The sequence below is a fragment of the Saccopteryx bilineata genome, chromosome X (genome assembly GCF_036850765.1).
Source record: "Saccopteryx bilineata isolate mSacBil1 chromosome X, mSacBil1_pri_phased_curated, whole genome shotgun sequence".
NCBI lineage: Eukaryota > Metazoa > Chordata > Mammalia > Chiroptera > Emballonuridae > Saccopteryx > Saccopteryx bilineata.
The window spans coordinates 68,494,520-68,522,458 of NC_089502.1; the positions used below are offsets into that span (position 1 = coordinate 68,494,520).

Below are 27,939 nucleotides of genomic sequence, written 5' to 3' on the forward strand. Positions count from 1 at the left end.
TCTCTCTCTGTCTCTCTCTTCTCTCTCTTCCTCTCTGTCTCTCTCTAAAAATGAATAAATAAATAAAAATTCTCCACATATAATTTACCTGTACAAAGTAATAACTATATGAAAAATGGAAACCAATTTTCTGTTTCAAAAACAAAATTGTGGTTAATAATTAAAACATCAAAAATCCAAGGTATCTTAATTATTCATTGGGGCTAAATTTGAAACTCTAAGGAATTAATTCTTTAAGAGCCTTAAAGTATAGCAGCATACTTTTACATGTAATTACATAATGCATTTGTAATATACTGAAAGGCATAGTATTAGCTCTAAAGAATTAATATTATACACAAACTACTTACTGCTTAAAAGAGGAATGTACTTCAAGCAGTAATCTTACCTTTATGGCGAGTTATAGTTTTATAAAATATGCAAAAGAGTAATAGAAATAACTGATTTTCTTACAGAAAGAATTTTATAATAAGGGAGTTAAATTTTCACATAAGAGCATGATTATTAATATTTTATAGAAATGACCACATGCTCCATGAATATAATTTATCTCATCTATGATAAATATTATATTTAAATTATGTGCTAGTATTTAAAGCTTTCTAAAGGTAAACAGTATGACCAATCATGCATAAGTTTTATCTAAGTTTATATAGATTGTTGTACAAAATTATTATATTCATCAAAGTCCAAGATTTTGAATGGTTTCTAAGTGGATTTTCAGGGTATTTTACAGAGATTTAGAAAATGTTTTCTTGGTGACTTTTTAGAAAACTATACTCTTTGTTTTATATCTTGTCCCTGCAATAAGCATAGGGATAACTGTTCAAATTGTTACTCATTGCCATATCTTCAGTCATTCTCACTGACTTCTTGAGATATCATCTTATAGTATGAAGCATTGTCACTTCTTTCACTGACATTTGAAGGTGTCGCAAAAGTAAGTTTACAGTTGTGAGTATGTGGAACAGTTTGTCTTTGCATTATTTATTATTATTATATTATTTTTTCTGTATGAACAACCATAAACTTACTTTTACCTAACTCTGTATAAGGCATCTTAGCTTTTAAAATTCAAAATCTAATTTTTACTTTAATGTTACTTTTTTCTCTCACTACAATAAGGACTTGCATGTCAGAAAAAGCCCAAAGATTCCACTTTAATGGTGGCCAAATGAAAGGCACAATTTAATTTTGCAGTTATTGCACAATTCTGTGCTTGATATACTACCTTTTGCCAATAACTTGAAAGAGGGAATGTGAGCCCAGGCCGGTTGATTCAGCAGTAGAGCGTTGGCCCGGCGTGTGGAAGTCCTGGGTTCAATTCCAAGCCAGGGCACACAGGAGAAGCATCATCTGCTTCTCTACCCTTCCCCCACCCCTTCCTTTCTCTTCCCCTCCTGCAGCCAAGGCTCCATTGGAGCAAAGTTGGCCCAGGCGCTGAAGATGGCTCCATGGCCTCTGCCTCAGGTGCTAGATGGCTCTGGTTGCAGCAGAGCAATGCCCCAGAGTGGTGGAGCATTGTCCCTGGTGGGCATGCCACGTGGATCCAGGTCGGGTGTATGCAGGAGTCTGTCTGCCTCCCCGCTTCTCATTTCAGAAAAAAGAAAAAAACACCAAAAATAAAGAGAGAATGTGGAGTGTGACTATTTAGAATTGGGGTTTCTTTTTAACACAAATATACCAGTATGTGTAGTTCCCAGTGAGTTTCTTTCCAAATCATCTTCTTAAAGTGGGACTGTTTATACAGTCATTCTGGTAATGCTGCCATTCTCCAAGCAGATGTGAAAACCCTCTTTAGGATGTACTTTCAGATGTCAGTTAGTTACCTGACTGGTGGCGGATGGAGCATTACCCACAACATTAAGATCCCTGGCTTGAAACCTCAAGGTTGCCAGCTTGAGTAAGGACTAATGGAATTGAGTTCAAGGTCACCAACTTGAGCACAGTGTAGCCAGTTTGAGTGCAATATCATCAACATGATCCCAAGGTCGCTGGCTTGAACCCAAAGGTCACTGGCTTGAGCCTTAAGCCCACTGTCAAGGCATGTATGAAAAGCAATCAATGAACAACTAAAGTGAAGCAACTACAAGATGATGTTTCTCAACTCTCTCCTCCTCTTTCTCTCCTTTCCTATCTCTCTCTCTTTCTCTTTCTCTTTCTCTTTCTCTTTCTCTCTCTCTCAAAAAAAAAATGTCAGTTAGTAATGCACAAAAAGACCAGTTTTATTATTCTGTAATTATAGAACTCTCTCCCTCTGTAGAAACCTTGTTCTTTTAAAAAAGAATCCCTCTTTTTCAGTTGTCCCTTCTTTTTCCATTGCCAGTTTGTTCAAATAGATATTGTGAGGACTACCACACCAAATATCTGACATGCTAGTTATATTGCAAACACAAAAAATTAGAATGATGGATTGAACTTCATAAATGCCAACCTGAGAAACTGAGAATTGCCTCTACTTCCTTAGTACTGTTTCTGCATCAATAGCTGTAACTTCTAGAAAAATGAAGGTTAGATTTTCAGAAGGATGACACAAACTTTTCTTCATTTATTCATGATGTCATGATATTTTCCATTTCTAATGCAATTTTATGAGCTCTGTTCACAGAGAAGTTTCTTAATAAACACATTTATTCAAATAGATGTATAGTATTATTTAAGAAAAAAGAGTTTAGGCAAACTCCAATTTTTTTTATATTTCACAGAATGCTCATATCTCTGCCTTATAGATTTTTTTCTTTAATCTATTTATGAAATTTTCATGGCCTACATTAAGCTTTAAAATATGTTTTTGAAGTAATAAACTATTTAGGTTTCCTCTACCCCTGATCATCAGGTCTATGTAGATCAAGACAGTATTAGAATAACCTATTTATCATTTGATACCTTGTAATATAAGGCCTGACACCTACTCCCACAATTCACAGACTTTTCAGTTGATCTCAGGCAAACTATATAAAAATGCTTTTGGTCTTATATGGCTTAGTCTTAGTCTGTGTCATCACCATTCAAGTCAAGTTAGCATTGACCTGGTAAAAGTAACAGCACAAATGAACTCAATAACTTAAACATATGTGTTGTATACAGGATAAATATTGACTTACCATTAATTATCCCCAGACAATTTGCTTTACCTTCCTGAAGTTTCATGTATTTAGTTATATTGGAAACTTCTACAAGTTCATTAGAAGGGCCTGAGAAGATGCTATATGTGAAAAGTACCTAAGAAAGTGGCAAACCAGACTACAATAAGCATCCAATACATTTGCAGTGAATGAAAAAATTTCTTTGCCCTTTAATCAAATAGGTTTGTAGTTCTAAAATTTATGCACACATTGCCTCAATCTTCACTCCCTTTTGCCTGTACATTTTATTTCTTAGAAATACAGGATATTTTTACTCTCTCTCACAAATCAATCTCTTCATATAAAGTATTTCCTTTTATAAATAGAAAAAATTCATTAATTGCACTGCATTAACAATATAATATTTACTATAGATGTATATGAAGTAAAATATCCATTTGTATTTGTTGGAAAACATCTGTGAAATCTTGATCTAGGTCTCTTAATTAGGAAGTGCCTTGAATTTCAAAGAGGAAACAGGTAAATCCAATATTTCTTTCCCATATTTTTCATGCTTTGCCTCTACCATCACACCCCTATGACCACAAATATTACACAAGAGGACATTTATTTCTGTTGTTTCTTAAGTTCTATGCAAGAAATTGTTTGGATGATCTTTTGGTCTTTGAAAAAAAAGTTAAACCAAGTCATAATTGAAAAGTTCTTTTATTTTTAACCAATCATTGATGAACCACTCTCCCTGCTCGTGAGGCGGGAACGGGTCATAGAGTTGCTGTGGCGTGATAGTTGGTCACGAAACTCTGAGGCCATGAAGTAATAGAGAATTGGATCTAAAAGGCAGCAGAGACTTGCAAGGCATAGACAAAATGGGTGAAAATACAATGTGCTCTTGACAATAGAACAATTGGTAATGATGGTTTCCTTTACCATGGTGTAAAAAATAAAGTTGATGTGATAGGGAGTAAAGCATATGAAGAAGACTGCAGCACACATGAAAACCATCCGCAGTGCTTTCTGCCTATCACTGATACCCTGGAAAGTCTTTGGTGGCTGTCTCAAGGATATGGTAGTCTTCCAGGTACACCATGCGATGATGACAACTGGGATCACAAATCCTGCAAGCTCAGCAATTGTAATCATCCCAACCAAAGGCACTGTTTCCATTTTTTTGTATCCAAGATCAGCAAAGCAGGACTCAGTTTTGTTGGCTAAGTCTGTGCTTCTCAGGATGGGAAATGGTAAACAGCCAGTGCCCACGATGACCCAGATGGCAGCACTGATGCCCACATCGTACCTACGCTTCCAATCTCTGGCCCTGAAGGGCTTGAGGAGAAAGAAGCACCTTTGAAGGCTGATGCAGGTCAGGAAGCAAATGCTGGCATACATATTGAGATACTTCAGGTAGAACCACAGCAGACAGAGGGTCCTCTGGAAAGGCCACTGGTGGCTGATGTAGTAGTAAATCCGGAGAGGTAAGGACAGCACATGAGCAAGGTCAGCCACAGAGAGGTTGATCATGAAAATGATGGCTTTATTTTTCTTGCTGATAAAGCGGCATAGAACCCACAAGGCTGCACTGTTGGCCAGAAGACCAGGGATGAATATGAGAATGTAGGTGGTTGCATAGAGGGTGTACTGAAATGTCAAATTAGAGGTATTGCAGAAAGGGACAACATTGCTAGTACTGTTGCTATCCATCTTGAATATTTCAGTATATTCATTAAGGTAAGCCGTAGAGTTAAGATTCCTGCCCAAAGCAAAGGAAAAAAAAGAGTATAATGGTTAATCATTTCTTTAGCCAACACCCAGCTTCATATTTTACTTGAAAATATATAGAATATATATAGAATTATATGATTAGGAGTGACCTGTTTGCAGATGAAGAAACAAATGCTAGAGAAAAATATACTATTGATTTAAGGTCACTCAATGAATTAGTTAGAAGAACATGGACTTGTTCTAAAATTGCCCTCCCAGAAAATGAAATCTGTCTTTCACAGATAACAATGTCCTGAAACATTTCGTCTATTGTTTTCATCACAGAAAAAAGGGTGTGGCATTTGATCCTGTTTTGTGTGTGTGTGTGCGTGCATGTGTGTGCCCAAATCTGTCTTGTCGCAAGCCTTGGTTAAAGTGATTACTGTTCACTCATTCTCAATTACTCTGATAGAAATCAAGCTTCTTTTTCTATGTCCCTTTATCTCTTTTTTGTCTGCTACTTTGACTTCCTACCTTAGCACCACCACAGCACTTGGAAAACAGCCTGGCCTCTATTAGCTTGCATTGCTAGTATCCTAGTAGATGTTCAAGGTGTGGGAATGTTACCTTCTCATTATTCTATCACAATAGCTTGTGGTCTCATACACTTGATGTCTCTCTTTTGGTTGGGTTTTATTACAAATTTATATTTTAAAAATTTAGTCATATATGAATTTCAAAGCTGAACTGGGATATTTTGCCTTATATGGTCTGAAAAAGAAGAGAGTAATTCTTTGTCTAAGGAGAATTCTGTACTAGTGTGACATCATGGAAATGTCAGATTATCCAAAAGTCGAAGTAAATATGATTAGGTCACCAGTAAAACATGTCACCAAAATCACTTTTTGGAAACAATTTGAGATTTAATGCTTTTTTGTTTTTTCATTAAACTAATCATAACAAAAAGTAAAAGACTTTTGGACTTCTTTCATCTTGGTTTATGATTTAGTACAGTTTTAATTATGTATTATATATAGGGCTTGGGGAATATAGAGTAATATTTTCAGGGCTTCTAAAGGTCTGTCTGTGGATTTATGCAGGTTGCCTACAAATAAGTATAGCAGAAAAGGAACAAACTCATTGTTTGTTTGTTTATTTTAGATAGAGAAGAAAAAAAAGGAAAGAGTAAGACAGAAACATCGATCTGTTCTTGTATGTGCCCTTACTGGGGATCAAACCCACAACCTTTGTATATCAGGGCAACACTCTAACCAACTGAGCTATCAAGTCAGGGCATAAACTCAATATTTTGTTTCAGTTTACTTGTAGAATTTTAGACTAGTGGGGAGTTTTGAAAATCATTTGATTCACTCTGCACATAATTCAGGTACAAGAAGCAAGGCCCAGAGAGAAGGTATGTTAAGGCAACAAAGCCATGAAATAGAGATCTGTGACTTCAAATAGGAGGACAGGTGCCTAACCTTCACACTCATTTTTCTTTTTATCATTTATTTTCTGTTCAAAGACACATTTTGCAAACAGATTCTTTTTATATTGCAAGAATATTTTTAAACTTAAAGTTAGAAGTAGAAAAAATAATGCAGTGAGGTTATGCCTTGGGTCAAATAAAGGTTTTTGTTGTTATTATTTTTATTATTATTATTTTAAGTTTATAAGAAAAAGAGTGGACAAATGTCTATTAAGGTCCTCTGCTCATTTTTTAAATGGATTATTTTTGGTGTTAAGGTTGCCTGAGTTCTTTATAAGTTTTGGTATTAAACCCTTATGAGATTTATTGATAGTGAATATTTTCTCTCAAGTGTTAGGTTGTCTTTTCATTTTGTTGATTGTTTCCTTTGTTATGCAAAAAATTTTGGTTTTGCTCCGATATATCTGCAACCATACATAATTACTATGATATTATTGACTATATTCTCTATGCTATACTTTACAACCCCATGAATACTTTGAAACTACCAATTTCTACTTCTTAATCCCATCATTTTTTCAACTCAGTCCCCTGCACCCTTTATCCCTCTGGCAAGCATCAGTCTGTTCTCTGTATCTATGTGTTGGTTTCAATTTTGTTTATTTTTTCTTTAAATTCCACACATATATGAAATCATATGGTATGTGTCTTTCGCTAATGGAATTATTTTATTTAGTATAATACCCTCTATGTCCATCCATGCTGTCACAAATGTTAAGATTTTAAACTTTTTTATACCCAAGTAATGTTACATTGCATTGCATATATGTACCACACTTTTTTTTTCTTTTCTTTTTGTATTTTTCTGAAGTTGGAAATGGGGAGGCAGTCAGACAGACTCCCACATGCACCCAACTGGGATCCACCCGGCATTGCCACCATGGGGGCGATGTTCTGCCCATCTAGGGTGTTGCAACCAGAGCCATTCTAGCGCCTGAGACAGAGGCCATGGAGCCATCCTCAGTGCCCGGGCCAACTTTTTGCTCCAATGGAGCCTTGGCTGCGGGAGGGGAAGAGAGAGACAGAGAGGAAGAAGAGGGGGAAGGGTGGAGAAGCAGATGGGCGCTTCTCCTGTGTGCCCTGGCTAGGAATCGAACCCGGGACTCCTGCACGCCAGGCCGATGCTCTACCACTGAGCCAACCGGCCAGGGCTTGTACCACACTTTTTTATCCATTCATCTAATGATAGGCACTTGGGTTGTTTCCATACGTTGTTTATTGTAAATAATGCTGCAATGAACATAAGGGTGTATGTATTTTTTGTTAGTGTTTTGAGTTTTAGTGTTTTTTGTTTGTTTGTTTGTTTTTTGTTAGAGACAGAGAGAGAATTAGAAAGAAGGACAGATAGGGACAGAGAGGCCGGAAGGGAGAGAGATGAGAAGCATCAATTCCTCATTGTGGCACCTTAGTTGTTCATTGATAGCTTTCTCATATGTGCCTTGACTGGGAGGCTACAGCAGACTGAGTGACCCCTTGCTCAAGCCAGCAACCTTGGGCTCAAGCCAGCAACCATGAGGTTATGTCTATGATCCTACACTCAAGCCAGCAAACCCATGCTCAAGCTGGTGAGCTTCCACTCAAGCCAGATGAGCCCGTGCTCAAGCCAGTGATCTTGGGCTCAAGCTGGTGAGCCTTGCTCAAACCAGATGAGCCTGCACTCAAGCCAGAGACCTTGGGGTTTTGAACCTGGGTCCTCCACATCCCAGTCTGATACTCTATCCACTGCACCACTGCCTGGTCAGGCTGTTTAGAATTTGTTTATTTGTTTTTTTTAATATACCCAGAAGTGGAATTACTGGGTCATAAAGCAGTTCTATTTTTAATTTTTTGAAGACGCTCATACTGTTCACCATAGTGGCTACACTAATTTGCATTCTCATCAACAGTGCATGAGAATTTTCTTTTCTTACATTTTTGCCAACACTTGTTTGTTGATTTATTCATGCTAGCCTTTTTGACAGATGTAAGGTGATATTTTATGTAGTTTTAATTTGCATTTCCCTGATGATTATTGATGTTGAGCGTCTTTTATTATGTCTATTGGCCATCTGTATATCCTCTTTGAAGAAATGTCTATTCAGGTCCTCTGGCCATTTTTTAATTGGCTTGTTTTTGGTGTTGAGTTGTATGAGTTTTTTATTATTATTATTGATTGATTTTTTAGAGACAGAGAGAAAAAGAGAGATTGAGAGAAGCATTCATGTGTTGCTCAACTTAGTTGTGCATTCATTGGTTGTTTCCAAAAGGTACAGCATAGATAATATAGAAATTAATAACTATGTATGATACTAGGTGAGTACTAGACTTATTGGAGGAATTATTTTGTAAATTCTTTAAATATCTAACAACTATATTATACTCCTGAAAATTATATAATATTAACTATTAATTGTAATTAAAAATAAATTAAAATGCCATAAAAAAACAAAAAGAGGTCTGATTTTAGATTTTCCTTGTACCTAAGCAGAATGGTTTTCTATATTTTTTAATTCTGACTTCAGGAAATAGGATAAAATAACAAGATTCCAAGTGATTAATTCACAAGTAAAAGAGAGCCAACAGTATGAGCTTCCATTACTCTAAACTCTGCTTTACTTTGTTCTGTCCCTTATGTCCCATTCTTTATACTTAACTTCTCTGTGCTATGTTCTACAGATTCATGCAGTCTTCTTGCTTATGAATGTATGACATAGAAAAGAAGATGGAGGGGTGCTACCAGTGAAAAGACAGGAAATAATCATCATGATTTGACTATCAATGCTATACCCTAGTATCTGCAATGGAATTTTTACATGCATCATCTATTATAATTATCACAACCACCATCAAGGTAGGTTTTATTATTACTCTCATAGTGCAGATGTGGAAATTAAGGTTCAAAGAGATTCGGTAAATTGCCTGAAGTAACGAAGGTAGAAAATGGTAAAAAAAAAAAAAATCTACTCTTAAGCTTAACTTAACTCTAAGTTTACACTCTTTCCACTATACCACTTGCCTCTCCCTGATCAAGAGGAACTACTTAAATAGAAAGGGGTTTGTTATGAATTTGACTCCACAGGCAAGAGAAGTGAAGGCAAAAATTAATGAATGGGACTACATCAGACTAAGAAGTTTTTGCTCAGCAAGAGAAACTGATAACAAAATAAACAGACAGCCAACTAAACGGGAAATGATATTTTCAAACAACAGCTCAGATAAGGGCCTAATATCCAAAATATACAAAGAACTCAGAAAACTCAACAACAAACAAACAAACAATCCAATAAAAAAATGGGAAGAGGACATGAACAGACACTTCTGCCAGGAAGAAATACAAATGGCCAACAAATATATGAAAAGATGCTCAGCTTCTTTAGTTATTAGAGAAATGCAAATCAAAACTACAATGAGATACCACCTCACACCTGTTAGATTGGCTATTATTAACAAGACAGGTAATAGCAAATGTTGGAGAGGCTGTGGAGAAAAAGGAACCCTCATACACTGTTGGTGGGAATGTAAAGTAGTACAACCATTATGGAAGAAAGTATGGTGGATCCTCAAAAAACTGAAAATAGAATTACCTTATGACCCAGCAATCCCTCTACTGGGTATATACCCCAAAACCTCAGAAACATTGATATGTAAAGACACATGCAGCCCCATGTTCATTGCAGCATTGTTCACAGTGGCCAGGACATGGAAACAACCAAAAATCCCATCAATAGATGACTGGATAAAGAAGATGTGGCACATATACACTATGGAATACTACTCAGCCATAAGAAATGATGACATCGGATCATTTACAGCAAAATGGTAGGATCTTGATAACATGATACGAAGTGAAATAAGTAAATCAAAGAAAAACAGGAAATGCATTATTCCATACGTAGGTGGGACATAAAAGTGAAACTAAGAGACATTGATAAGAGTGTGGTGGTTACCGGGGGAGGGGGGAGAGGAAGAGGGAAAGGGGGAGGGGGAGGGGCACAAAGAAAACTAGATAGAAGGTGACACAGGACAATCTGACTTTGGGTGATGGGTATGCAACATAAGTGAACGACAAGATAACCTGGACTTCTTATCTTTGAATATATGTATCCTGATTTATTGATGTCGCCCCATTAAAAATAAAATTATTTTAAAAAAGGGGGGTTTGTTGTGGCATCTTCTGATCTCATAAAGAATCTGATTATCTTATAACACTAAGATTACTCTCATTAGGCCATCAAGATATAACTGAACACTCATTCCCACACATGTCACCAATCCCTCTTAACCAGTATTGGCACTGCTTCCACTTTCATCTAGCATCTGTGCAAAGGCTATGAAAGAGCATGCGGAGCTACAGCGAGTACATTTCCATTTGAAGAAATAAGAAGAGCTCACACACACCCAAATCACATGTCTACTTCCACAATTTACAGACATGAGTATTTCTTTCTGCTTCACTGACGTAGTAAGTGAAACTTACTAGTAAAGGCATGTTCTGTTCCACTCTTGTGTTAAATAACAGAGCTCTATTAGGCCAAAACAACAAGCTGGAGGTCAAGTTCACAACTTCTTTATCTCTCTGGATTCTTATACCTCTGCAATACAGTTTATTGTGAGTTTAAATATTTGCATGGTCTGCTTTTCAAAACCCCTTCTCTTCTGGACTTAAAAAAAAAAGGAAGAAATACTTTTTCCCTCAAATCTGTTCAGTTACAATAAAATGTAAAATATTTATGGTAATGAGATGTTGTTGGACTTTGTTTTGAATAAGGCAGAAATATAAATTTTCAAAGGGGAAGTATTTAGCTTGCTGTGGACAACTTGTGACATTTCTGACATTTAAGAAAGGAAAACAACCTAAGCCACTAACAGAAAATGGCTGAATAGAAGGGCTAAAGTCAGAGTATGCACCTTCTCGCTGTCTCAGTCTCTGCCTCTGCTGCCTCTGCTGCCTCTGTCTTTGTCTATTTGGCTAAGCCTCTATTGTTTACTCTTTCTGGTTGGTTTTTGCCCCCTCTTTTGTCAATAGCTCTCCCCTTCAATCTAGATGTATTTTTTGTTTCCTCTCTTAGAATGAGGTATGATATTGATGACTCACTCTCATGTCTGAGTTCCCCTTCTTAGTCCATACTATGACTCTCCTCCAAGACATTCAAGCTGGAAACGGGGATTTAACCTCTATCACTACATTTTGTCCATATGCAAGTGGAAACCAGGTGATTCTACCTCTTATAAAGCTCTCTAATTCATCTCCACTCTATATGTACATTTTCTATTTTAATCCAAGCCATTGACATCATTCCTGTTGACAATTGTGCCAGATGCCTTAGTGTCTTCCCTGTATCCAGTTTTGCCCCTTGTAGTTTATTCCCCATACTGTATTTAACAGTAACATTAACCCTTTTGAGTAGTGAGTTCTTTCCATGCTCACTGACCTCTGGGAGTGAGTTTTTTTAAAAATGAAATTAGTTACAGTTACAGTTTTATTAACTTAAAATGATGATGGTTGATAACCAATCTATGGAAACAAAAAGAACATGCATTTGCCTTTTTTTAGTGTTGCCTTTCACATTTTTAAAATAAATATTTTATTACAATTGTACTCTGGATGGTCAGAAGGTACGAGGATGTACATGAACATTCATACTATTCAAAGGGTTAATTACGACTAGCATTTATTGAGGGCTGTCATTTACATATAGCCTAAGTACTCTTTACATATTATCTAATTAATCTTTATAGAAGCCCTATAATTATTTTCATATCAAAAATAAGTAAACAGACCAAAGGAGGTTAAATAAAGTGCACTATGCCTGACCTGTGGTGGCGCAGTGGATAAAACGTCGACCTGGAAATGCTGAGGTTGCCGGTTCAAAACCCTGGGCTTGCCTGGTCAAGGCACATATGGGAGTTGATGCTCTCTGCTCCTCCCCCCTTCTCTATCTATCTATCTATCTATCTATCATCTATCTATCTGTCTTTCTCTCCTCTCTCTCTCTCTCCCTCTCTCTCCTTTCTAAAAAAATGAATAAAAAAATGGAAAAAAAATAAAGTGCACTACAGTCACAAAATGTGCATTTGTAGTGATGGTGTATTAGAATGGAAACCTATGCTTGTCTTCATACTCTTGTTATCTTTGTCATGGCATTTACCACACTTATTGAAATTCTGTTGATATTTTACTTTACTTACACTTTGTACTCCTTGATGACAGGAATTATGTCATTTCTTCACCTCTTCTTATCCTTTGCACACTATGGTCCAAGTGATTTTTCTTTGAGCTATTATATTATCTTCCTGTCTAAAATCATTTGCTGGTAGTCTGTTGCATTAAAACAAAACTTCGCACTGTGGCCTTAAGGCTATACCTAATATGACACTTGTGTTGTTCTACATTACACATTACCTTGTACAATTCTCTTTCTCATCCTCTATGTTTTAACTACATTGAAATGGTCTCAGTTTTTAGAACAAGCCAAACTTTTGTTCCTGACTAAGTGCTCTTCACATGTTGTTTCTTCTATCAGGAATTCTTTTCCAGTAGATCTTCACATGTCTGACTTCTTTTAATGTCAGTTTTCAGGTCAAAGAGATTTTCACTGTTAGTCCTATCTAGGTAGTCCTACACTTCATTACATATTCTCATACTCTCTGTTATTTTTTAAATAGCATCAACATTTATAATTTAGAATTTTTTACATGTTTATTGGCTATTTCACCAACTGTGCTGTTAGCTCCATTAGTGTCATAACAAGATATGTTCTGTTCATCACCATATAGTCAAGACATATGCTATTATTTAGTAAGCACTCAAAAAAAGTAGTATAAATTAATTGAATTACATACAGAATAGTTTTAAATCCTTATTTAGAGGCATTATTCAAAAATGCAAACCCTGATATATCATTTAGTAAAGTTCTGTTGCCTGCTTTCCCTAAAAATTTATCTTATAATTGGACTATTATCATCAACATTCCCTTCACCTAATCTTTTCAACTTATAAAAAGTGTGCCTTAGTGCGCCACCCAAGAAAGATGGCATCTGAACTGTGAGAAAACGACTCAGCAGAGGGACCTTGGAAGCTGTCCTTTCATCTTTTTTCCTAAAGTAACAAACCCCAGTCTCTCTCCACAGGACATAATTCTGCTCCACTTTTTCTCCTCTGGAGCTCAGGACAAATACATGGTGCTATTCTAATTATTCCCAACCAACTTCTGATTATTAGAGTTCTGTCTAACAGACTGAAATGTTAGTAACACCTGAGGACACTATGGTGCTTATTTTAAAGTTTCAAAATGCAGAAAATGAAAAGGAAAGTACACTATTCATAGCAGGGTACTATAAGGCTAAAAAATCTTCAGTACAGAGTCAAAGGAGGAAAATCATGACAAGTCAGTGGATGAGGACCAGAGTTCCAACCAAGAGCTGGGGCTACAAGATCAAGAGAAAAACAAAAATTAGTTAAGTGAGATTTTGGAGTTTATACCAGCTGAAGGTACATTGGACCAAGATATGAGTGAATCTGGAAAGAAAGAAAAAAAATAAACAAACAAACTGCCAGAGAACATCAATTCCCTTGCTCATTATTTAGTTCCACTATAGATTCTGACCAACAAGAAAGCTTAACAAAGACATAGAAAAGTCAAGAACAGCCTATAAATAATTCATGTCCTTTGTTGAACAGGAGCGTCAAACTTGGTGAAATATTAGTGATCAAGAAAACCAAGAGTAGGATCCAAACATTCCTAATAGAAAAGAGAAAGAGGAAAAAGAACAAGGTGAAGTTGATACCCACATTGATAACCAAGAAAGAGAGAGATAATTTTTCAAAGAGCATTCTAACATCAAGTAGGAAGAAGGCTATACCCAATGTGATGATGTTTTAGAAAAGTCCAATAACTCGACTACAGCCTGTCCCCGTGTACTAAAATTAATTCAAAATGGATCAAAGACCTAAATATAAGACCTGAAACAATAAAGTACATAGAAGAAGACATAGGTACTAAAATCATGGACCTGGGTTTTAAAGAACATTTTATGAACTTGACTCCAATGGCAAGAGAAGTGAAGGCAAAGATAAATGAATGGGACTACATCAGAATTAAAAGTTTTTGCTCAGCAAGAGAAACTGATATCAAAATAAACAGACAGCCAACTATATGGGAACTGATATTTTCAACCGACAGCTCAGATAAGGGCCTAATATCCAAAATTTACAAAGAACTCATAAAACTCAACAACAAACAAACAAACAATCCAATAAAAAAATGGGAAGAGGACATGAACAGACACTTCTCCCAGGAAGAGATACAAATGGCCAACAGATATATGAAAAGATGCTCAGCTTCATTAGTTATTAGAGAAATGCAAATCAAAACTACAATGAGATACCACCTCACTCCTGTTAGATTAGCTATTATCAACAAGACGGGTAATAGCAAATGTTGGAGAGGCTGTGGAGAAAAAGGAACCCTCATTCACTGTTGGTGGGACTGTAAAGTAGTACAACCATTATGGAGGAAAGTATGGTGGTTCCTCAAAAAACTGCAAATAGAACTACCTTATGACCCAGCAATCCCTCTACTGGGTATATACCCCAAAACCTCAGAAACATTGATACGTGAAGACACATGTAGCCCCATGTTCATTGCAGCACTGTTCACAGTGGCCAAGACATGGAAACAACCAAAAAGCCCTTCAATAGAAGACTGGATAAAGAAGATGTGGCACATATACACTATGGAATACTACTCAGCCATAAGAAATGATGACATCAGATCATTTACAGCAAAATGGTGGGATCTTGATAACATTATAAGGAGTGAAATAAGCAAATCAGAAAAAAACAAGAACTACATGATTCCATACATTGGTGGAACATAAAAATGAGACTAAGAGTCATGGACAAGAGTGTGGTGGTTACCAAGGGTGGGGGGGGAGGGAGGACATGGGAGGAAGGGAGGGAGAGATTTAGGGGGAGGGGGAGGGGCACGGAGAACTAGATAGAGGGTGACGGAGGACAATCTGACTTTGGGCGAGGGGTTTGCAACATAATTTGATGACAAAATAACCTAGACATGTTTTCTTTGAATATATGTACCCTGATTTATTAATGTCATCCCATTACCATTAATAAAAATTTATTAAAGAAAAAAAAAAAAGAAAAGTCCAATCAACCAACTCAAGTAAGGAAAATGCAGAAGGATGAATTTGAACAGGGTCACCAAGAAAAAGAAGAGTACAACTCTAATGAAGAAATGAAAACAGAAACTACATAAAAATCAATAAGCCGAATCAAGGTACTAAATTGCAGAGCCAGGTAGAAGAACCTGGCTTTGGAGTTATCAAAAACCCTGAAAAGATGGAGAAAATTACTATTTCTGAGGTTTCTCTCAGAGACCTAACTGAAGATGATGATTATGACCCCAGACACAGTGCAGGTGATGACTGCTTCATCCCAAGTGATGCCTTCCAGAAGGCTAAAAGAGCTAATTGCAATTACTATCACATTAAATATGAGGAGCACAGAAAAAAGCATGTGAGAATGAGAATGTAGATGCCATTGAACATGAAGAATCCCATGAAGCTAAAAAAGCAGAGAGCTCATCAAACGAAGCTGAAAGTTTAAGTGAAAGCAACATGAGGTTGTGCAATGTTTATTATTCTTATATGAACTTCCAGTGTAAAAGAAGACACATGTGTAAGGCTGACCAACAGGGAAAACTCCAGTGTCTTTGCTGAGCTCCAACAACTTGTCAACTACAAATCTGTTTGACCAACTTTATGCCACTGACAATCAGACTTATGTTAGCTCCTGTCATCTGTTTTCTACTATGGAACACCAACTGCAGCTGTATTATTTTAGAGCTTGCAAATTTATTCCTGCTTGTATGGACTTTGAAGTGATTCAGTTTCCTTGAAAGATCAGAGACTGCCTCAAGAATATCCTCATGCAACTTTATGAGTATAACCTTGAATACACTGGATATTTAAGTGGGAAGTAGAGAAGTGAAGTCAAGAAAATTTACCTGGATTAAAAGAGACATTTTCTGGGGATCATTTCATCACCTTTCTCTTAAGGGACTTTAAGAAAAACTACCACATGTATGTGTGTATCTTGTGCACTGGCAATTGACCAATATCCTATAGACAGTCTTGATACATTTCCAACTTGCTTCTTTGCAAGCCTCTCTGGTGCCTATTTCAGACTAAAGAGTTCATTTCTTTGATGAGTGTGATCCCAACAAATATAATTACGTCACTCTGAAGGAAAGGGACCACTGCTCTGGAATTAAAGAACAAGAAATAGATGAAAATCTGTTTCACATTAAGATCTGAAAGAAAAAATTTCCAGCATCCTGCTCTGTTCTGATCACTTCTGAAATACATGCAACCATGATACTTGTAGATTTATATTTAGCAAAATGTTTACATGTCTGAGAAGACAATGAGAGTAATTGCTTGATAACAGTATATGCACCAGGCATTTAGCATTAACTTAGGAAATGAAAGTAAAATTAAGTAAATATATGCAAAATAGTGTATGCTGCTTGTGAATAGGATTTTAATTCATCACTCTGCATAGTGTATGAGATACATTTCATTTTGTCCTTAATATCATGCACACATAAAGAAAATGGAGTAGTGCTCTTTTGTTGTGAATGTGTACCATTTTCAGTGTCTTAAAACTCTAATAAAAATCCATAAAAATAAAAAACACATATCTGTAGAAACCTGAGAGAAGGAAAAAATAATCAATTTAGAAATTACAGATATCAGGCATTTCCTATGACTAGAAACCAGCACAACTCAAGATCTCAGAGTACCATCAACACTATTACATATATAAAACTCAAGAAGAGGGTAGCTTTCCCAACCTCTTTCCAAAATCAACTCAATCCCTTGTTTTGTTGTTTGTTATTCTTTGAAGAGAACACTTATCTCATCAGCAAATTACTTTCTACCCACCTATGTATGGGGCCTGGAATGAAAGTGAGAAGGCTGCATTGGTAGTTCCCAAAGATCTCCAGGGATGAAAAATAAACGTAAAGGAAAAATAAGTCTATTTACTTTTTTCTATGGTTTTTTGAGGACTCTGGTTGATTTGGAGGGCATCACTTAAATATATATTTAATAAGCATCACATTTTTTTAACTTTCCCAAAGCCTTTCAGATCAGAAGCCCATAACATGCACCTACTCTGACAATCTGAACCAATTTGCCTCTTTCTCATTCCAAGGAGGCACTCTCTTCCAAACTTTTCAAATTTGTACTCACTGCCAAGCCTCATCAATTTCTGATTCTTCTAATGGTTTTTCTTTGTCTATTATTATAATCCAGTGGTTCTCAAAGTGTATGCCAGGGTGCACTGGTGCGCCCTAGAAGATTTCCAGGTGCACCCTATGGTATTCCAGAAAAATGTGTGCCTGTTGGGGACCAAAAAACAACAGAGTTTTTGGAGTTTAGATTTTTGGGGGACAGAGGTGTGGGAAATTGGCTGTAAGCTGACAGTCTTCCCAAACCCCCACCTCACTTGCCTGATTAGGTTGCAAAAGGCTGTTAAGCTGTGGTGCTGGATTATTCACACTACCCCCCCCCATGTTCCCTGGAGAGACTGGAAGCAAGTTTCTTCCATCCTTTGTTTGGTGTCAAGTTAAGATGATATGAATGGTGGGGGTTTTCTCCATTCAACACAATTAAAAGTAAAAAGAGAGGAATTCTTCAATGTATTGATGAGGAAATGAGAGTTTGCCCTTCAAATATATGCCCAAGCATTGAAGAAATCACTAGGACATGTCAGCCTCATGTTTCTCATAAACACAAGAATGAAAAAACTTAACACATTCATGCCGGGACCTGCCAAATTTACTAAATCTTATTAAGAATGTATCTATATATATAAAAAGAAATTTTTTTGTCTTTTTTTTATTTTTATTTTTTAATCCCTCTTTTTTAGAATTCTAAAAAGCATAACTCAAAAAATGTAACATAAAATTATTTTTTAATGTCAGAATAAATTTAATTTTGTCATATTTGTTTCATTTAATTATCATAAAAGCACGCTTGGACTTTATATTTTTTCTTTAATATTTGACTTACTTATTATAACATATTTCTCAGAAATTTGTATATAGTGTGCCTACAATTATTTGTTGGATTTTAAATGTGCCCCAACTTCAAAAAAGTTTGAGAACCACCATTATAACCATACTAGTTTGTACCATGCACTGTATACCCATTACTAAAAGTCAATAACTTTTTTGCAACTTGTATTTGTCCCTCTTTACATCCTTCCCACACAGCCTCTCCTCCACATACCCTCCTCCTGGTAACCACTTTACGTTTATCTATGTTCATGAGTCTCAGTTTTATATCCAACCTATATGTGAAATCATACAATTCTTAGCTTTTTCTGATTTACTTATTTCACTCAGTATAATGTTCTCAAAGTCCATTCATGTTGTTGTAAATGTCACGGTGTCATCACTTCTTATGGCTGAGTAGTAGTATTCCATTGGATATATATACCACAGCTTCTTTAGCCAATCCTTTATCATGGAACTCTTTGGTTGTTTCCATGTCTTGACCATTGTGAATAATGCTATGATGAACATGGGGATGCATGTGTCTTTATGTACCAATGTTTTCAATTTTAGGGAGTAGGTACCCAGCAGAGCTATTGCTGGGACATATGGTAGTTCTATTCTTAATTTTTTAAGGAACCACCATACTTTCTATCTAAATTGTTAAATAATTGTATCAAAAATATCAAGATTTACAGTGTATTTGGAATGCCCAAACTAAAGTTATGATCTCCAGGCTAAACTATTTTTGTTCCAGCATTTTCCCCACGCCTCTGATTTGTATCTTCTCCTATCCCCACAGTGGTCCTTCAGCACTTTCATAACCCTACTAAAGCTTTGTTTTCTCTCCTATTCTCCCACCTTCCATCTTTCTTTTTAGAAAGTACTTCTTAGATCACAGAGATAATAAAAGTTATCAAGTTGAAAGTAATTTATTTATTGTCTCCTCTCAACAGACAATCTACAGCTACATTCTTCTTATTTCCCGATGCAGCTCTCTTTCTTGTTTCTCAAGATGAAATCTCATGCTCTCAACCCATTTTATTTATAATTAATTATTCCATTATAGTCCTAAATCATGGTGCTCTCATCCACTCTGTCATATATTTGTTACTAAGGTTTTCCAACCCCCAAAGTAATCTTTACTTTGTTTGTGCATCTTATTCTAGCTTTTTGTCACTTTCTTTCTCTTCTTAAATAAACTCACAATAGTTCTTTACTCTGATTGTTTAGTTTTTCTTACTTCATATTTATTCTTTAGTGCACTCCATGGTAGTGTGCATTTCCTCACAACCTCACTGAAACTGTTTTAGCAAAGATGACAAGTGACCATCATGCTGCTGAATCACACAGGACCTCTCTGCTGCCTTGGACACAGTCTGACCACTTCCATATTTTTGAAATGCTCTTGGCTTCTTGATCACATTTTCTTCTTGATTGTTCTTTTCGCTTATACATATGCATTCATACTGAGTCATTCTCATGTATTTTTAAAAATATTTGTATATCCTTTCAGTGTTCACCATTCTTAGGTCTTCATTGTCTCTCTCTCTCTCTCTCTTTCAGTCTTTTGAAAAACAAATCTAGTTTTTATTAAATAGTTTTAAATTCTTGAGTTACTTTGAATGTTTTCTATTGGTTTTTCTCATTCAGTATCCTGGATGCTGAGTAACATCATTCCCTTTCATGGCTTCAATTGCCAGTCATATCTTGATGACTCTCACATCTCTATGGACAGGTCTGGCCTTTTCTGGGATATGAAACCTATATGTACAAATGCTAGTTGAGATTTCCCAGTTGAATATCTGTCAGATATCTCTAAATAAGTATACTCAAAATAAAACTCATCAAAGTCCCTAGTCTTGTACATATCCACCACCATTTGTCTAGTTACAAGACCCAGAGTTCTTAGAATAATCTTAGACTGCTTTTCTTTTATCCAGTCAACGATGCTTTCTGTCTCTCCCTTTCTCCTCTCTCTCTCCTCTCTCTCTCTCTCTCTCTCTCTCTCTCTCTCTCTCTCGGTTATTAAAACACTTATTAACTGATCTCCTTCTCACTCTCTTACTTTCTCTCTCTTATCTTTTTAGATTAAAACAATCATTAACTGATCTATCTGACTCAAGATTTCTCTCTTTATTTACTTTGTTACCAAAATTATGTATTAAAAATGCAAATATGGGCTACCATGTCACCCTAAGAATCATTTTTAAAAATAAACTTACTGCATCATATTAAAATTTTCCATATATATTTGTGTTTCTTACTCATCTATGACCATTTTGAAGGCAGAAACCATGTCTTACTCATTTTTAAGTCTCCAGAACTTAGCAGGATGACTGATACATAGTCATTCAGTAAATATCCTTAACTGAAAAAAATTCTGCTTTATGATAACTCATATGTTGTTGACTATTTATGGATGTCTCCACACTGGGCTGTAAGCTTGTGAAGTCAGATGCCATGCCTTAATGTCTCTTTCACTTTTTTTCTCCCTAACCTTAAAACAAGGCTAAACATAGAACACTATTGAAATAATTGTTAACTTGCCCATGTAGGGATTAATCTCAAGGATTTTACCTCACTGATATTGCATAAACAACTCAGCTAAGTAAGACCATTCAAACAATAAATAGCAGTCCAAATTATAATCTGTTAAAATGCTATTTCCTCAGTCTGTACCTCAGACCCTAGCTCTGTATTTTGGATCACCTAGACAAAGATAAAAGTAGAATTGCTAGTACCTCCCATATCATCCTTATAGAAGTAAATGCCTCTTGGTTTCTCCAGTGTGCAAGGTTTTGTTAAGGGTACACATCATCTACACCAAAGATGAGGACTATGAGGAGGAATACCTCTTCTCTTGAAAGAAGGCTTTGGTGACAGGAGCTAAACCCTAAAATGAAGCACAGAGTTCAAATCTTATAATCAGAACAGAAAATCAGCTACTATTTTTAAGCTAATAAGATTACTTTTAATGTGTGCCTCTAAGGATGTTCCTGATAACAAAGTTTGGTGTATAAAGTTATGACTAAATCTTCATCAAACTCTTTTTCCTTAAATTCCATCTCAGAGATCTGTATTTTTCCTCCTTTCTCAAGTTCCCATCTTAATTCTCATCTTTTTCTTGCATGTGGAAAACATATTCTGATTTCTTTCTTTTTTGTACTCTTAGTGAACTTACAGACTGCACAAGAATGTCTTAGACGGAAGTCTCTATAACTTGGACTTTTACATTCTTTGCTTTGTTTAACAGGGGTTACACATGCAGTGGGAGTTCAGTTCATACACATTGATTTCTATAGGGAAGATTATAGAGAGTAGACACATTATCAAAGCCTTAAGCAATTTTACTTCTAATAGCTCTCTCATGAGTTACTATCCCAAGCAACAACCATAGTCCTTCTCCCTTTGCTACTGAGGAAAATATAGGCAAAACAAGGATAATAAGGTTTAAATCTAATAAATATGGACATATAAGAGCTTCAAAGCCTGTAATCTCAGCTTGTTATTTAAAATACAACAGAAATTCAATAAACTTAAATGGGAATTTGGTAATTAAAAACTTCATTTTATGATATAACTAAAAATGTTTTTCTCAAAGACAAATCTTTAAATGTGATTCAAGGAATCTGAGTACAAGAACTTAGTAGGTACCAATAACATCTACTCAAAGACTACTTTCTTTTCCAACCAAGTGCTCAATACTGTAGTTTCACAATGGTATAACCAAAGTGAGTTTATATTATTGTAACATCAGAATGTGTGCCATATTCTTAAGTCTCAGTGAAATATTGAGTCCAAAATGTGTCCATATGCATTCTGTCAGTCAATAGCTAAACACTATTCATATGTTCGCTGTAATCCTTGTAAGAGCTCTGAGTTATTATTATACCTCTTTATAGATTATAAAAATGGAGTTTCATCAGGATTAAGTTTGTTTCTCAAAGTCACAGCTCTTATGATGTCATTGTAATAAGGTTCTTTGTGAGCAGAAAAAGCTAAATTTTTTCTTAAGCAAAAACAATTACACAGACAGATATTTTAAAGTGGCATTCCTATGGAAAAAAATGTCTTTCAAAAATGAAGGAGCTTTTGTTCTTGGTTCTAGTTCTAGTACTTTTCTAACTATGTATATATGGCAAGTGACTGTCCATCTGGTATTAGGTAAGTGTTGAATCAAAACCAGAGATCTTCATGAAGTTTATTCTATGAGCCCAAACTATAATAGAGCTGTGAATGGGGTACTGGAAAAAATTATTTATGACAGTTGTGATCTGAATGTGACAAGGTGTTATAGAAAAGGGAATACTCAAAAACAGTAAAATATTTTGAAAAGAGTACTGGATTTGGAGCTAAGACCCTTGGATTCTAGTAACTATTCAAATACTAATTTAACTGATAATTTTTCAAATACTAATTTACTATTAATTATTAACTAATCAAATACAAATTACCATTACTATTCCAATATTAATACTAATTCTAGTTATTATTCAAATCTTTATGCTGTTGTGCTATACCCTTTCCATTCTGTGGGTTTCATTTCTTTCATTATTAAAATAAGACAATTTGAACTAGGTGATCTTTTCTTTTCAATTACAATTTACTTTCAATAAATTTTATATTGGTTTCAGGTGTACAGTATAGCAGTTAGACAATCATACACTTTACAAAGTGTTCTCCCAATATTTCCAGTACCCAACTGGCCCCATATAGAGTTATTAAGATATTTCTGACTATATTCTTTATGCTCTACTTTACACCCCATGGTTGTTTTGTAACTGCCAGTTTGTACTTCTTTGTCACTTCACCTCTTTCACCCAGTCCTCCAACCTCTTCTCCTCTGGCAACCATCGATCTTCTCTCTATATCTATGAGTCTGCTTCTATTTAGTTTGTTTCTTTATTTTTGAACTGAATGATCATTAAAGTAAACCTAACTTTTTAAAAAATATTTTATTCATTGATTTTACAAGTGGGTGAGGGATGAGAAATACTTGTTTTACTCTGGCTGTTCATTAGTTACTTGTCATATGTGCCTTGACCAGGCAAGCCCAGGGTTTTGAACCAGTGACCTCAGCATTCCAGGTCAGTGCTCTATCCACTGCACCACCACAGGTCAGGCCATTTAGCTTTAACTTGCTATGACCTTGAGGACATGGCTTCTCTCAACTGTTGACATTCATACCATCAGCCTTAATATTGCCATTGTTAACACAGCCAACACCATCTCAATCAACTTGATGATTTACACTTTATAAAGTTATTATTATTATGACATCTATATCTGCTGTTAATTATTATTAAAAGTATATATTATAAGTAGTAAAGTCAGAAGATATCATCCCCATTTTAGAAATCAGGAAAATGAGGCTCAAAACAGTGACTTAATTAACTTGAAGATATAAGGTTAACAACTGACAGAGTAAGGAGGGTAGAACTTAGGCCTCTGGCATCAAAGAGCAAGTGACTGCTGTTTTTCTAGTGCAACTTTATTAAGCTTTATCCTCTCATTTCCTCCTCTTTTCATCTCTCATCATGCCATTAATACCACTAAATAAACATGTTTATAAAACTCACTTCTCTTTTTTCTTTTAAGATAGTGCCAGCATGTGGGTTTGTTTTGGGTGAAGGGAAAATTAAATAGGGAAAGGCTGCTGATAGAGGCCACGCTCACTCCCTAGTGGACAACCTTTACAGACCGTTTTGGAACCTAAATTGCTTTGTCTTCCTATTTTTTTTACATTTTGCTTCTCTTCTGAACCAAAAAAAAAATATCACATGAATTTCCCAAGGCAGTCTGGCCCCCATGAACATGGTGTCTTTCATTCAATCACTTACAACCATAGCCAAAATGAACAACTGAAATTTGGAACTCTGTTGTTTCCTGAATTAATTAAAATCAACTTTAAATGACCCATGAACATATGAATATATTATTCAAGTTTACATATACTTTCTATAAATTAGAGGAAGTAAAATTATTTTTATCTTTTAAACAAATTAAGACAATTAGACTATTCACAAACTAATATCTCAAAGCTTAAATTGAACTTACGTGCATGCATCTTTATTAGATTTTTAAAATCATTAGAAAAAAATAAAAGGCCTGATTAAATGCCATTTTTACAGTTGGGACAACATTTTGGGTTTAGAAAAATTTATGTTCTTTGGGCAGACCTGGGGTCATATCTTGGTTCAGTATCTTTCTAGCTTGAAACAACTTACTTCATATATCTAAGATGGGATTCTCATTTATAAAATTAGGATCACAGTACCTGCAACATAGATTGTTGTGAAGATTAAATAGGAAATGTATATGAAAGTATCTATTTTCAGGTCTGGTATATAGTAGACATTAAATAAATGTTAGTTCAGTTCACCTTTACTTGTACAGAGATTAATCTCCATGGAGCTTTGGTGTAATTCAGTACTTTTCTGGGTGTAGAAAATTCCTCAAAAAAAAAAGTTGTGAGAGATTGCCAGCGGGACTGAAGTAATAAATCTTAAAGTTTAAATTAGGTGGGAAACATGTGGCTCTTGAAAAAAAAATTCCTTATTGTAGTAAATATATCTAGAAAGTAAAATCATTTCCCTATAATTCAAATTGATGAAAGTACACATGTACACATCTATAAAATGTTTTTGGCTGTTGAGTACACAGTACTTGGAAAACTTTAATGCAATAGAGTAGATTTTTCTAAGTGTTCTTACCATGACAATATTTTCTATTTTTCAAAGGGAACTTTGGCTGCTTTAAAAGATTAAGAAATGCTGATTGAATGACATTGTCATTGTAGAAATCCGATAGAATGATTTTCCCTTGTTTGTTTTCTGTTTTTATTATTTTTAAAGGAATTTAATTGCAAAACACTTGCCTATGTAATGGGGGGGTGGGGTGGGGAGGGGGTGAGGAAGGAGAGAGAGGGGGTGGGGGGAGGGGAGGGACACAAAGAAAACCAGATAGAAGGTGACAGAAGACAATTTGACTTTGAGTGAGGGGTATGCAACATAATCAAATGTCAAAATAATCTGGAGATGTTTTCTCTGAACATATGTACCCTAATTTATCATTAAAATTAAAAAATAAAAGTTGAGTATCTCATGATAGTATTACTTTGAAAAATTATAATGCCCCTTGACAAGTTACTGGGTTCCCTTTGAGATATAGACTATCTTTCCAGAAGAATCCCTCTCATTAGATTATTATATTATGGCCCCATTATTTATCACTAGATTCAAATCATTGTATTGTTAGGAAGAAAATTAAAAACTATCTATTCCAAGTCCCCCCTCCCCTTATTTTAGATTAGAATATTGAGACCCAGAGAAATAAAGCAATTTTTTCAAGGCTATACACAGTGACTCACTGACAGGACTTGAGCTAGAACCAAGGCTTCTTGGCTTTCTGTGAATCGACCCATCTACTCTGCCTGTGATGCATAGGAACCAAACTAGACGAAAACAAAATGTCCTGCAAGATCCCTGATCTGGAATGTAACTAAACTTTTTACCGTATGTTTTTAAAGAAAGCATAGACTACCTGCACGTCATTGTCCTGATTATTGTAACCCTTAGAAAAAGTGATTTCACAACAGACAGATCTGTTCTCTTTTCTAGAACTGTGACAAAGGGCTTAAAGATTTCCCTGTCTCTTAAGACACAAATTGACTTACCTCAGACACAATTGGTTATAAAGAGCCACTCAAAATTACTCAGAAATATGCTCACTCTTTTGACATCTTATGCCCCACCACTGCCAGAATTTCAGCAGACTATACACCTTGAGATCAACAACTTTTCCTAATGAGCCCATTAAAGAACTACTTTTGACCAAAGTAGGACCTATGTTCAACAGGAACCACTACAGGCAATTACCTTGAATGCATGACCTGATTATTTGTATACTTTAGACCATTTCCTGCCTCAGTATATCAGCATATCACTTATTTTTAGCATTAAATAATTTTACTGTGTCACGACTGCTAAGAGATAAATACAAGGAATAGAAATGGTCATGACCCACTATGCATTTTAACAACCAAAATAAAAATGTTCCCATTTGCAGGATTCTTGGTACTGAGGTTACCTACTGTCCCTCTAAAAAAAGGGGGCACAACAAAACTTATTATTCTACTTGGATTAATCCTGGTACCAACTGATGTGACTGATGTGACAGTCCACCTCGAAGGACACTCCAACTGGATTTTTTTTTTTTTTTTACTCAGTCATTTTGGCTCAGAACCAGAGAGGTTGCTAGCAGAGTAATGAGGATAATAATTACTGAGACATAAATGCCTCTCTTTTCGGCTCTATTATCAAACTGAACTTGAGTCAAAAACCACTTTTCAAAAGATCAATAAATACTTCTGAATACACTCTGAAATCATTTCACCAGAGTTTATCAACTGCGATATGTTCTCCTTTTTAACCTAAAATCCAACATAGTCATAAATACATTACAGCTTTTTCTTGGAGATTCAGGCTGTTATAGGGGATGGGAGGATGATTTAGAAGACACAGATTATAGTTCCAGCACTACCACTAAATGGTTGAGTTAGCTTAGATGTCTTCACTGACTTTCAGTTTTCTCATCTGTATCGTGAGAAATTTGGATCTCTAAGCCTTCTTTCAGCCCCCAAATCTATGATCTTAAGTACTTTCTTTCTCTTTTGATAGGACTTAACTATATGTTGCTGTATCTATGAAGCTAAACTTACCAAAACAAGGGGTTTATACATAGAAACTTTCTTTTATTATGCAGCCATGTAAATAATAGAGAGCCGAAATTTAAGTCTTCTTTTTCTGGCTGAACATGTCAAATTGTCATATTGTCTTACTGTATATACTCTTTTCTTCAACTTGTATTATCTTTCCAGGTTTAAGAAACATGCAGCCAAAAAAAAAGAGAGAGCTGCATCCCAGGCTTCATGCTCCTGTGTTATAGTGGGGAATGATGGCATTAACCCTAACTCTGTACTCTATTCAGGCTCAAGGAAAATCACCATCACTCTTGTTGTTATAAGATTGAAATGAGAAACCAAGGATCATTTTTAATTTGGACAATGGTTCCACATTTGCCACTGTCTTAGATCTTCATGCTCCCACCAAACTTCCCACAGGAAACCACCAATTCCCAGATACAATGCTGTAACTTACCCAGGAGACTTGCCGGATTTAGCACTCTTGTTTCTTTTCAGGGAGCTAGGAATAAAAATATATGTATAACACTGGTTGACAAGGATCCTGCTGATAACTGACAAATTTGTTGTTGAAAGAGGAAGTTGAGTGAATTTTGTGTCTCACCACAGAAACCTTATTTGCACAGACCGAAGGTAAGTCCCTTGAGCAGATGACGTTACTAAAAGTTTATTTCTTTTTTATTTCATTGGTGCAGAGAAAGTCAAAGAGCATGGAGCAAAAGGCTGTGCAAAATCGAACAATACCTACATATCAGTATTCCTCACTGTTCTTCTACCACAACCCACATGCCTTTCTCACTGGATTCCAGAAGGTTCCGTGGCAAAATGACATTTTGAGGCAAAATCTGAAGGAACTTTACCTAAGAACAAGGAAGTTGCTATTGCTTCAAGCATGAGGAGCAA

General features: G+C 35.7%; 1 protein-coding gene and 1 pseudogene across 2 annotated transcripts; one reads left to right on the forward strand and one right to left on the reverse strand.

The window, feature by feature from the left end:
• Window positions 1-3,775: 3,775 nt before the first annotated feature.
• Window positions 3,776-27,597, reverse strand: LOC136316913 (putative P2Y purinoceptor 10). Of its 2 annotated transcripts, XM_066249271.1 has the most exons (3): window positions 27,494-27,572; window positions 21,188-21,228; window positions 3,776-4,833 (listed from the first exon to the last, which is right to left on the reverse strand). In XM_066249271.1, the coding sequence occupies exon 3, from the start codon at window positions 4,782-4,784 to the stop codon at window positions 3,798-3,800; it is 987 nt and encodes a 328-aa protein (XP_066105368.1). In that variant the 5' UTR covers window positions 4,785-4,833; window positions 21,188-21,228; window positions 27,494-27,572; the 3' UTR covers window positions 3,776-3,797. The 2 variants fall into 2 exon arrangements, with proteins under 2 accessions (XP_066105368.1, XP_066105367.1); XM_066249270.1 differs by lacking the exon at window positions 21,188-21,228 and having other exon boundaries at window positions 27,494-27,597.
• On the forward strand, window positions 11,858-16,587 carry LOC136317692 (SPARC-like protein 1; annotated as a pseudogene).
• Window positions 27,598-27,939: the final 342 nt, after the last annotated feature.